The sequence below is a fragment of the Stegastes partitus genome, unplaced genomic scaffold, assembly GCF_000690725.1.
Source record: "Stegastes partitus isolate 25-593 unplaced genomic scaffold, Stegastes_partitus-1.0.2 Scaffold280, whole genome shotgun sequence".
Taxonomy (NCBI): Eukaryota; Metazoa; Chordata; class Actinopteri; family Pomacentridae; genus Stegastes; species Stegastes partitus.
The window spans coordinates 94,834-107,414 of record NW_007578011.1 but is presented as its reverse complement, the minus strand read 5'-3'; the positions used below and the strand labels follow the sequence as shown (position 1 = coordinate 107,414).

Sequence of the window (12,581 nt, the reverse complement as noted above, 5' to 3'; positions counted from 1 at the left end):
CAAACCTGTTGCTTTTCTGGTGGCCACATCTGCGTTTGGTTTTCAGTCTAATTTAAGCTAAATGAAGCGAGTGTGTGGCTTTCTGAGAGAATGGAGGGAACATTTCCAGCTGATTGTGCTGCTAATTGAGCTTTTGATAAGTTCTGGAAAGTTCCTTTAGCGGAAAGCAGTTGTTCTATAATTCATAAATCTCAGGAATCTCCAGCGAGAGTTAAATGATGATGTACGGGTAGAACGTGTAAAGTCGAAGCCAGCTGACGAACGGCACAGTGAAAGACCATTTGTGAATCAGCAGCATTAAATGCAGAAATAATCCGAGCTAACCTGAACTGACTGATGTTTCTGGCAGCTCTCTGTGCAGCACATGCAGAGCTGAAGGCTGTTGGCCTGTTAGCCAGGTGCTCTTCTGTCTGAAACGTATTCCTGGGCGCCGCTGCAGGATGTGAGTAAAGGTTCCTGGTGAGAAAAGTGTTTGTTCGGTGCTTCACTACCTTCCAGATGTTGCTTTATTCGTATTTCTGTGCTGGGCCTGAGATGTTCTCCACATCAGCACAAGGACGTGAATGTGTTGTGAAGTGTGAGCGACAGCCTGAGCGTTGCAGCTAGAGGGCGCTACAGCATGAAGCAGTCAGAGAAAGACAACCCTTTTCCTTTAGCTTGATAGTGTTGACCAGTTCCACAGAGCTCCAGCTCAGCTTTGTCAGCTATCCTGTTCTTCTTGACCACCGTGGTCATGAAATACTCTGTGGAGAGCACATGCTGAGGTGGGTCAGGTGTAGGTCCTGGTTGAGCCAGGTGCTGCCTTTCCTCATGGAGTACTTGTGTGCAGCATGTTTTGGGTTTTAAAACTTGCAACGATCTGTTGAGCTGTACGATACAAATACCCGGTCGGCGGTTCGATTCCGCCCTGTAACCGGCGTCATGGTCGCTGTGTCCTTGTCCTTCTCCACATCCACCTGGTGTGGATGTGTATGAAGGGATTGTTGAGGCGGCGGTCGGAGGGCAGAACGGCAGCCAGGCCTCCGTCAGTCTGCCCCACAGCTGTAGCTACCACCACCAGGATGAATGTGTGTGAATGAATAACGGACAGTGTGAAGCGACTTTGACTTAGAGAAGCACTATATAAAATCTGATCAGTTAAAATTAAATAGATTTGTGAGGAGACTCTAATCATGACCATGCAAACTACCTGTTGTTCAGAATAAAGACAAAGTAAACAGCGGCTGTGAGGAGGATCATTAAAGAGGGATTGTCACATTCAGTACTTGTGTCCAGTGCTGCAGAGCTGGACTGTAAATCAGAACCTGATCTGTGAGCATCTGCAGCTGCACTGAGTATAAATCCAGCTCAAGGAGTCGATCTGTTGTCGTGGTCCCTCTGTCTGTGGGACCAAGTCAAGCCTCCAACAGAGAAGTGCAGATGTGAAGCGATGTAGGAGGAGCTGGAGGAACCAGGAGACTGGTGCTCATGATGCCAGCTGGTGTCCAGCTGAAGAGCTTCATCTACCAGCGACTTCCTTCAGCAGGTGGTGGCTCAGCTCCTCCAAACAGCTTTAAGCAATCAACAGCAGAAGGCACTGAGGGGTTAAATCAGGTTTGGTGAGCAGGGGGTGAGAAAGTAGGTCCAGTCAAGTGAATAATAACCTCTAAATGTCATTTTTAAGCTGACAAACTAACTCCACCTCCATTGTCAAAGCCAGGTGGCTCAAATTAATCTAATTATCTCAATAGCCACATACAGTACATAGCATTTTACATGAAGAGTAGAAAGTTCACCAGCATGGAGCGCTGTGAAGATCCAAAGGACAGCAGATGTAATCCAACATCCCAAACATACAGATGTGCAGCTTACGTTGCAGCATCTGCAGTAAGCTGGAGGCTGAGGACCTGCTCTTCACTGTCAGGCTGATGTTCTGGTGCTTCTCTTTTTAAATGACCAGAGAGATTCATGCTTGCTTTAATGGCTGTGCATTAAAATATCCAAACTGCAAAACTCCCAAAAAACCCTCTGGAATGATCCACCGTTTGGATATTTACTTAAAATAGAGAAACAATTCATTTTTCTTGGATTCATGCTGTTCTCAGCTGCTCACAATTATTTCAGCTGTAAAACATGTGACTGTGTGCAGAGCCACTCGTCTGTTTGATGATATCAAAGCATTGTGGGTAATAAGGAGAAGATAAATCAGGAGAAGTAAACATCTGTTGACGTTACTGCTGCCGTTGTGTTAGCCTTGAGTGAACGGTGCACTTCCCAGGATCCTGCTGCTGTTCAGTGAAGTTAAAAACAAGACCTGCTATGTTCAGATCAGAGTCTGAAGCAGTTCTCTGGATTTGTATAATACAGTAAAACCACAGGCTGTCATCAGGTTTGTGTATCAGGACGTTGACCTCTGCTGCTGGTCGACTTGCACCCCTGGATGTCGAGTTTCTTTCACAAGTCAGACGTGATGATGAAGCCTCACAGTTTCTGCAGGTTCCCACTTGACCGAAGCGACCTGACACTGCTCAGCCCCAATCACTGAATGACATGCAGGTGTGTCTTTTTAACTTGGCTAACTGCCGTGCATGATTAAATCACCGGTGAGAATTAGGACGGTGTTGACTTACACCAACTGCAGCACAGATCGTCCTGCATCTCAGAGACCAGCAGCAGACACACTTCATCGTAGCTGAAGACACGCGTGTTGTTTATATCAAGCAGCTCAACATACTTGAAAGCCTGTTGGTATGTGAATGCCTCTGCGAAGCCACAGAGATGTATTTGTATGCAGCAGCTGGATGGCTCATGTCTGTGTGTTGTTGTGGTGTTTTTAAGGCGAGGAGCGCCGAGATCCCCGAGCTGAGGACGGAGCCCCTCATGCGCTCCTGCAGCAGCAGCACCGCCAGCATGAAGGTCAAGAATGTCAAGAAGTGAGTAGGCAAACTCACTCACTCTCACACAGTCCTCTCTCACATCTCTCCTTCTCTCTGTTCGTCTCTATTTATTGCTCTTAACTGGCTGTTTATCGCCTCTGTTTGCTGCTTGAGTTCCTTCCATTCCCTGAGTCTATTTCTGTGCCTTCCTCCTCCTTTCACTCCCTCCGTTAGCGATGCCCTCTGCCTCTGATGCTAGTCATACACACTCCAAGGTGTTACCATGAGCAGAGGATGAAGTGCCAACTAAACCCTGTGTGTGTGTGTTGCATTTCCAGACTTTGCTTCACCAAGGGCCACTTCCCCAAACTGGCAGAGTGCGCTCACTTCCACTACGAAAACGTGGACTTTGGTACAATTCAGGTGAGTGCAGTCTTGAAGCTCTGACTTTCTGCACCACATGCATGTCTGGGCTTCTTGCATTTCTACAAACTGATGAAGAGCTGAAGCTGAGGCAGGACTGATTGTGTTTAGAGCAGAACGTGTGCATCACCATTCCTCAAACTAGAGCTGCACAATTCACTGGATATTAATCCTGATTATGATCTTTACTTGTCGCAATTCAACGAACACGACTGACTGCGATATTGATGTTTGAAATATGTGCTTCGCTCATAGAGTTGCATATCGAATCGAACTCTTCCTAAGCTAACAGCCAGCCACTGGAAGCGATGGAGATGTGTTGGCCTTGCTTTGGAGGAGGTGTGATGCTGCCGTGCACCTGCAGTGTCAGCCTGCGCACACGTTTCCTGAACGCTGCAGCTGCAGTCCAGAGCAGAAGGCTGGTATCCATCAGCGAGCAGACGGGCAGCACGAAAATCAAATGTCAGGAGTTAAAGCGCTCGTCCCTGGAAACAGAGGTGTTCTGGATGATTATGGATTAGGGACACGTGATGTTAAACGCATAGAGCGCTGAGACGCAAAGAGGTGCACATCAGCAAGAGTTCTGTTTATTCCAAAGTGTAGGTTTAATGAACATTTAAATCAGTGAATGATCGTATTAAATAATCGTCGTGCTGTTATTGATCATTTTGGCCGTAATCGTGCAGCTCTGTGTGGCAGTGAGGAATCACTGAGCCCCGGATGTCAGTCATGTGGTAGATGAAGCTTTGAGCGCTGCTGTTTTTTCGTGTTCTCTGGTGTTTTCCCCGCAGTGCTGGGAAGCAGTGGAGAGATGTGGCTTGTAAAGACACAAGTATGACTCACACGCCTTTTCCAATTGACGTCAAGCAGAATTCTTTCTGGCGTTGATATCACGGAGATGCTTGATGATTTGCATTTGTTTGATAGCTTCCTGAACACCCCCCTCGGCTACAGACCGACCTCATTCATTTCAGACTGACTCGCCTCAGAAATGGTTGAAGCTGCTCGATGGTCTCGTTGCTGCTGGTCCAGCCCGGCCCGACTTCACGCAGAGCTTTTGCTCACCTTGCGTTGGCAGCAGTTGGTTTGGTGCAGCAGGTGTTGGTCTGTTTATCTGTTTTGAAGTGTACAGATTCTCTCCTAATGCCGTCTACATCTCAGTCTTTTCCTTCACTTTTGAATGACCTCCACTTCCTAGAACTCAATTTCCATTTTTCTTAAAGCACTCAAAAGTTTAAAAAACACGATGACATGTTCAAAGTAATCTTGGCATGAGACTGAGGAGTAAAATCTTCAGCCTGCTTTATAAACTGAAAGTGAATTGCAAAAAGCTTTTTTAATGGTCTGATGAAATGTGCAGCTGATCTGTGTTGTGGGAATCGTAGGATCCAGTGTTTTTGGTGATCTTTAATCAGGATGTGTAGCTTCTGCAGTTCCAGTTCTTTTCTTTTTTTTAAAAAACAACAAATTCCTTCTTGCAAGTCTCCAGCTTTCCTGACAGTGCGATGCTGAATACCCCTTAAAAAGTCTAGGTGATGAAACAGTAGAGACACCATGAAAGCCATGAAAGCACATTAATAAAAAAAGAAAAGTTTGGTTGCATGATCAAACGCCCTCCCTGGCTTGTTACCATCCTCTCACATCTCATGATCTTATTGTCCTTCTCCGTCCATCGCTCTCCTCGTGGCTCCAGTCTGCACACCTGGGCCTTGTTTAGTTTATTTATATGTGTGTTTTTGTTATTGTTGTGTTAAAATTAAAATTATTGCCTGCAAATTGAGGTGGTTAAATTCAAATTAAGCTTTTTTTTTCTGCTGTTATTTATTAGAAATAGATCTTTAAAGCCCAGCCACTGATGATGCTTTATTAGCATACGTGGAATGTTTTTGTACATTACATTTTCACCAACTGCATGCTGGGATTGGCTCCAGTCCCGTAGTGCCACAGAGTCGTGTCCATGTCAGAACATATTTTTCCTTTCAGAAAATGTTCATCTAATGATCAGAACGACTGCACTGAGATCCTGACTGCTCCTCATTATGTTGAGGAGCCAGTAGGGGTCAGCAGTCAGCTACATTTACTACTCAGCTGTTGAGAAGGCAGAGCAGAAGAGTTTGCGAGAAAGCTCCCGTCCTCCTTCACCTGCTGGTAATTTGTTGATATAACTCAGGTTACACCGCAGAATCCGTCTGCTCGCTCGCTGCATGCACAAAGGAAGCTGTGGAGCTGATGCGGATTGTCTGTAGATGGCTTCTCCTTTTGTTGGCCCAGCTGTGTGTGCTGGCTGCTGTACTGGTACCGAGCAGCAGGACCGTCTCACCCTCTGTGGTTTTCATAATGCTTTCAAGTAGCCCTGCCTCTTTGTTTCGCCCGGGTGTTTGCTGCTGTACGGCTTCAGTATTCTACGTGGCTCTCGGCTCGTCTCCTGAGTGAACCGAACCCCGACAGAACCTCTTTTTTGTTTGTTAGTGCGTTAATTATTTGGTATTTGTTTCCCATGACAGTTAGTATAGTTTATGTATATTCTTGCCTCCACCAAACATGAATGCATTCAGTGTTTTTGTCCACAGATGACACCGACATGGCGTACACACTGAGTCTGTTTCAGTGGATGAAAACATTGCTGCCTGGTGATTCCTGGGCGAGCTGCTGCCACACCGTGCCCATCAGTTCTTACAGCTGCACCACCATTTAGGAAATCTGCCCCTGAGGTGGCCCTGGTGAAGTTAAAGTACATTTTTCAACCTAAAACCCACAGTGTGAGCAGCGTTTACTGGACTGAGGCAGATTTAGGACTTGGGCTAAGTCTTGGCTTCTGGCCTTCTGCTGGAAGACGTATTATTTCATTTCCATGATAAAAACTCTTGCCAGAGGAGAGTTTGAGTCAGACAAAGGTTTGTTGTGGAAACTCAACAGTCGCACATTCGTCACATAAGGCAACAGAAGAGTGTGTGTGCATACCGTCTGCATCCTGGGCAGCTGTTTTCATGTGACGCTTTGGTTTTAGGGAGAATAGCTGACAGGCAGCCCGTCACTGTCGTGGCAAAAGTTAATGTTGTTGTTGAGCCTCTCAGGTTGAAGTCTGGACAGTGTGAAGGAGACCTCAGTGGACTGAACTCACTGTGTGTTTGTGAGCTTCCTCCAGAGGATAAATATTCAGCACATCCAGCCATGAGCCAAACCATGATGTCACACATGAAGCTGGTTCTGTGGACTGTCTTTACGCAGCAGCTCTCGTCGAGGTCTGAGGTGTTGTTTGCTGGTAGGTGATCAATCAGTTCATCCAGTCCGTGTGTCAGATGGAAATGGACAGATGTGAAGCCCTCAGTGGTTTATAACGAGGCCCAAACTGTGACAACCAGACACCTCAAAGCATCATTTAACCTCGAGGCTTGTGGGGTGCCCCTGGTCAGCAGACTTCCTGACAGCGGTCCGAGGAGGTCTGGTCACTGTCAGGTCTGATCTGCAGCAAGCTGTGGTAGCTCCATGTTGACAGCAGACATCCCAGAGTAGCTGAAGAGGTTTCATCCATGTGTGTGGTGGGTCAGAGCTGATGTAGCAGCATGTGGAGGACCAGCAGCGTGTTGCTCAGACCGGTCATACGGTTGTGATGCATTAGTATGAATCTGAAGTGCAGTGTGAAGTGAAAAAGGACGTTTAGGTCATCATGCTCCATATTGGTTTTTACACATCACTGTAGGTCTGTGGCCAGTGTTCTGCTTTCATGTCTGCTCTGGTCTGTCCTCCCAAGTCGCTGAGCTGAAGAAATCTATGGATTCATGGTGTTCACACTGAATTCTGACTGAACCTAGCATGTCATAGCAGGCTGATATGCTTCTGCTCTTCCATTATTCATTCTTGGATTCCCGCTTTAGAGCTAAATCCTCAGTAGTAAAGTTCAGCACGCTTCTTTTAACCCTCTGAGTTTTTCTACACATCGCTTCTGTACTGAGCTGGTTTTGGTAAAATGTCCTTTGAAGGGAATGAAACCGGGACTAAACCGTCTCATCTCCTCTACTTCATGTAAATCTGTGAGTTTTAATCATTTACTGTTGAGTCAGCTTAAAGTGTCACTTTGAAATTTTCCAACCACTTTATGACTTAAAAACATGAGGATGGATCTCTTTAATACACATTAGAGTTGTGCTGGTTTGTTTTCATGATAATTAAACTATTCTAATCACAGCCAAAGTCAGTTCTGAACTCTGTCCTACACCTGGACACCTGGGACTGGTTTCTCCTCTCAGGTCGTTCTGACTGTAGTCAGAAACGGCTTTTGCAGCTGAAACTTTAACTTCTCAGTGTTAAGATTAATTCTACCGGTAGTCTGTGTGCTGGTCGATATGAATGAACTAACATGATTTAGAGCTCTGTTTGGTTTCTTTATGTTGTTTTATATTCAGACGCTGGCAGATGAGTGAACGGTGACGGTCTGTTTGAGTTTTACCACCTCGTCCTCCTCACGCCTTGGCCAAAGGGCTTTTGTTGCCTATAACTAAACCAGAGTCTGACTTCAGTCTCTGGTGTAGCAGCGATCAGCTTCATAGCCCGACCGCCTCCTGCTGAGTCTTGTGCAATTCATAAAGGCAGCGCTCCAGTTCCTGAGCGAAGCCGTGGTTCTGACATAAGCCAGTGTTTACATTCGCCTCCACGATGTAATTAGAAAACGATTAGCAACATAAACGTCATTTATAGAAGACACGGTCGCCTGTTAGCTGGAACCCTCTGGCCTTTCCCCTTCGACCCGGCCCGCTGACACAACGCTGTGGATCACAGAACCGCTGTGGACTGCAGGTTCCATGAATGTGTTTTATGTTCTGGTTGACTGGATCGTTCACTGGTTTGTATGAAAACTGCTAGAGGCAGATATTTATGATATGATGGAACCGCTGTGGCTGGCAGCAAGAAAAAAAAAAGAAAAATCAATGTGACATTCTTGGTTCAGTAAGTTGCTCATTTTACTGTTAACTTGAAGAGCAGCTGAACCTGCTGACCCGGTCCACATGCTGTTTATATTGGGCTGCAGCTATGCAGTTTGTTGTTGAGAGGAGATGGCAGTTTGCCGTAACCAGCATATGCAGTTAATAAAGGAACCACGTTCTCTAAACCTCACTTATTGTTTGTTTTGTTTTTTCTTTTGCTTTGTTTAATTTTTTATTTTAACAGACGTATTTTTCAGTACAGATCAGGGGTTACCCAGTATGTGCTGATACCAATCGTTAGTGATTAAGGAGAGACATTTTTAATTAAAAACATAACTTCCCAACATTTATCTTTCATATGTGACCATTAGGTTAGCCCTGTGGACGGGACGTTGATCGAGACCAGCGGGCGGGGACGACAATTTGAAAGTGGAATCTGCATCAGAACCACACAGTAGTATTTTTAGTTACAGCCGTGACCCGATGATCCGACACTAAATGTAAAACCTTCTTCTATGTCGGATATCAAGGCTGTCGGATTGTCCAGACGGAGGTCCAGATACGAGGAGGGCTTGATGCTGGAAGGCTAGTTGTTCATTATTGTTCATAGTTGTTATAATAACTAGTAGGGCTGGTCCCAATAGAACTTTCTGCTCTCTGGATGTTCAGGCCCAGTTAATGATAAATATGATCGGTCGGGGGACACTTCCACCCCGGGGCAGCGCTCTGACGGGGTGGAAGTGTCCAGAACACACAGGCAGTACTTGGCTGCTGATGCTAGTTTAGTTAGCGCTCACACTTCTGTTTCCTCCATCGGTGGCGGCGGGGGAGTGGCAGATACGCTCCACCGTTACCATCCATGTTTACTTCCATAAACACTGAGCACGCTCGCTGCGTGTGACGTCGTCGTGTCCTCTTCTGCGCATGCGGGACGCTTTTGGCTCGTATGAAGTTCACACAGCAGATCACATACAAGTCGCATTGAAGTGGAAACGTGAAGGAAGTCACAAAGAAATCCTCATTGAGCATCAAGTCCTGCAGTGTGAACGTAGCCAATCTGTGGGATTGTTCAGTCAGATAATACGCCGTCATCCTGATTGGTGACATTAAATGTCATGTCGGAGTCACAATCCAAGGCTGTCGCTATGTTAAGGCTGTTTTAAGGGTTCTGTTGGGTTTTCCTGGAAACCTGTTAGATAGCAGGTTTAGGATTGTTAAGGGTCGATTATCTGGTCACCACTGTGATTCATTTTATTGGGATTTTTGTAAAAAAAGAAAAAAGTTGGAATACTATAATGTGAACAGTGCTAAGCCTCCGCTCTGATAACTGGCCAGGCTGATAATCAGTTGACCCCCAAATCCATGCTGTGTCTCTACTGACCAGCTCTGTCCATGCCTCGCTGTCTGCTGTCCTTGATAGTGCTCTTGAATGGACTCCAGTTCCCCTCTGTCCCCCCAGTCCTCTTCAGGCTCTGCAGTCCAGCGGCTACAGGATACAGTCTGCAGCCAGACACCAGCAAAACAACTTTATTGACTTCATCACTACTATCCAACTGTGCCAGTCAGCCCCGCTCTTCCATATGGTTTATCTACAACCTAGCATTTCAGCCTGCCTTTTTGCACATAAACCACAGTGAGGTTTGAGCTCTTACACATTTTACTATTAATGGACAGTTTAAAACCGCACGAGCTGGTTCTGTCCAACAACCATGTTGCAGTTGTCGACCACTGTTTGCCGTATGACGATTAACAGCGTTTTAGTTATTCTGAGAATGCAGAGGAATCTGAACATCTGTCTCTTGCCGACATGTCTTGTGTCTCCTGAGGCAGCTACATGAACCATACCAACATAACACACTTCTGTGACCAGAGTGTTGGTGGTTGTGTTGCATTATGGGTAGTGTTGGCATCCGGTTTTGAGAAGCCATAATAAAGTTTAGAATACAGAAATCTGTCTCTGGTGACGTGACTTCAAGTTAAGTTTTTTGCTAGCTGTCTATCTTGAGGGCTGCAGGTGTCTCAGTGGTTAGCACCGTGGCCTCACAGCTAGAAGGTCGCCGGTTGGCGTCCCGGTGAGGACACCCGGGATCTTCCTGCGTGGAGTCTCCATGTTCTCCCCGTGCAGCGTGGGTTCTCTCCGGGTTCTCCGGCTTCCTCCCACAGTCCAGAAACATGCTGAGGTTAATTGGTGATTGTAAATTGTCCGTAGGTGTGAATGTGAGTGTGCTTGGTTGTCTGTCTCTAAGTGTGGCCCTGTGATAGACTGGTTACCTGTCCAGGTGGACCTGCCTTCACCCTGAGTCAGCTGGGATAGGCTCCACCCCCCATGACCCTGGTGAGGATGAAGGTGGAGAGATGATGGATGGATGGATGTCTATCTTGACATTGTTAAAGGGTTGTCACGCCAAATCAGTGGAGTGCTCTTTTGATAAATACGTATTTAAGTTTCTGAAATGTTTGGTTCTCAGCCAGCTTTTGCAGCATCAGACTGACATCGACCCGCTTCCCCGTCCTTGCCCTTCAGTTCTGTTCTCAGCGCTTGGTCACATCAACGTCAACACAAAAGCTTTCTCTGCTCATACACACAGCCGAAGGCCCAACATCTAACGGCAATGTGCACAGAAAAATAACACTAGTGCACCAAAGACAATAATGGGGATAAGAATGTAAAACAAGCATTTTGCTACCATCCAAAGTGCTTTATGCAAATCTTACAGACACGGGTACAGAGTGGTGATAAACACGGAGCGTGATAAGTGGCCTGAGACATTTTGTGTGGGTGCAAGAAAGACAAGGGAAGGCTGGTGCATCCAGCCTCCGACAATAATCACGACCATCAATCTGAGCCTAACAGCTGTGAAGGAGTGCCCCCTCTCTCATGCTGACAACAGTGCATGCAGTCACAGAGGGTGTGAGTCCTGTGTGCGGGTGAATGGGAGCAGCAGGCTGCATGTATGAGTGTGACCATGCGTGTGATGAAGACTGACGCCCTCTCAGCCAGCTCTCTGTGTGCTGCTGTACAGCTGATGTGGCTCAGCTGGAGGGAGGGGGGGGGCTGTGCTCGTCATTTTGTCCGTCCACCTTCCCGTCCATCCGTCCATCCATCCACCTTTCTTCCCATCCCTCCGTCCATCGCCTGCATGCGTCCGTCCTCGTAGCGGAGCATCATGAAACAATATGCTCCCGCTGCCCACTCGCCCCCTTCACTCACAAAGCACCAGGAGACGTGCATGGAGATGAATTCCCTCCCCCAGTGGGACCCAATCCATCAACTGCAACACACACACCCAGGCAGGCTGTCCTTTAAAGGCACAGGGCTGCCGAAAACACATGACAATAATCTGCATTTGTTTTAGGTTGCTTTTAATCTGGTCTAATGTTTGTCGGACAGAGCAGAGAGAAGGCCTCGGCCTGCACAGAAATGATGTCAAGCCTTCTGTCACATGTTCATTCACAGGACGGCTGCTGCTGAGCTGAGGGTGATGTAACGCTTCGACTCATTCTGCCCTTGTTAGAGAAAACAAAAGACCAGCCTCACACACACACACACACACACACACACACACACACACAGCCTCTCTTCTTCTGTGTCGCTCATGGTCATTATTGGAGGACAGCATTGTTAAAGGGTTGAGAAACGTGATTGCCCTTAAAGCCCCAGAGTGAGTCTTAATAATGCAGAAAGTCCCACCAGATGTTAGAGACGCTGAGAGCCAACAGGTGATTCAGCAGAACCAGCTCAGTGGTAGTAACCCGGCCTGTTCCTGGTTATTGTTTTAGTTGCTTTAGTGTCTCAGGATCAGGCTGCTGAATGTGGACACAAACAGATTAATCTGGGTGTTGAGCAGTAAACTGAATCTAAAGTGGATTCAAACTGATTCGATGTGGAAAAACTTAAAACTAGCATCTTTTCCAAACCTTACTGGCTCGTGACCTGTGAGTTTTTAGCAAAAAAAGTGAAGCTTCTCGAGGTTAAATCTCCAGTATTTCACAAAGAAAGAGAAAATAAAAGGTCCTCCAAAGTTCTCGATAACAAAACGTATCAAAGGATTAAAGAGTCTCTGCAGCAGAGGTGGAGAGGGCAAAGTCGGCGTGACCCAGAGAGACGCTAAAGTGCTGTAATTTCACCAGCTTTAATTGTAAACCCTTCTCTTCTCAGATCTGTGGTGTTTCTTTCAGAACAGTCTCGGCTTTTCAGACCTTCCATCGATTTCCGTGTAATAATTCTTGCAGATGTTGTTGTATGCCTCCCCCCACCCAGCAAAGCGCTGCCTGCTTTTGACCACAACTTTTGAATCACTGCAACAAAAAACAAATCCATTATTTGGTGTTAGTGTTTCATACAGAGTGGGTTCTAATGTGAGCCTCATGTTGGAGGAAC

The 12,581-nt window shown here is 46.5% G+C and overlaps 1 protein-coding gene across 2 annotated transcripts in view; it reads left to right on the top strand.

Annotated features, from left to right (window-relative positions):
* arhgap32b (Rho GTPase activating protein 32b) overlaps nt 1-12,581 on the top strand; it is an 81,024-nt gene that overhangs the window by 17,253 nt on the left and 51,190 nt on the right. For both annotated transcript variants that reach the window (XM_008282639.1, XM_008282638.1), the window contains 2 exons: nt 2,818-2,912; nt 3,194-3,278. In XM_008282639.1, coding sequence (XP_008280861.1) covers nt 2,818-2,912; nt 3,194-3,278 — 180 coding nt within the window. The remainder of the gene's footprint in view (nt 1-2,817; nt 2,913-3,193; nt 3,279-12,581) is intronic.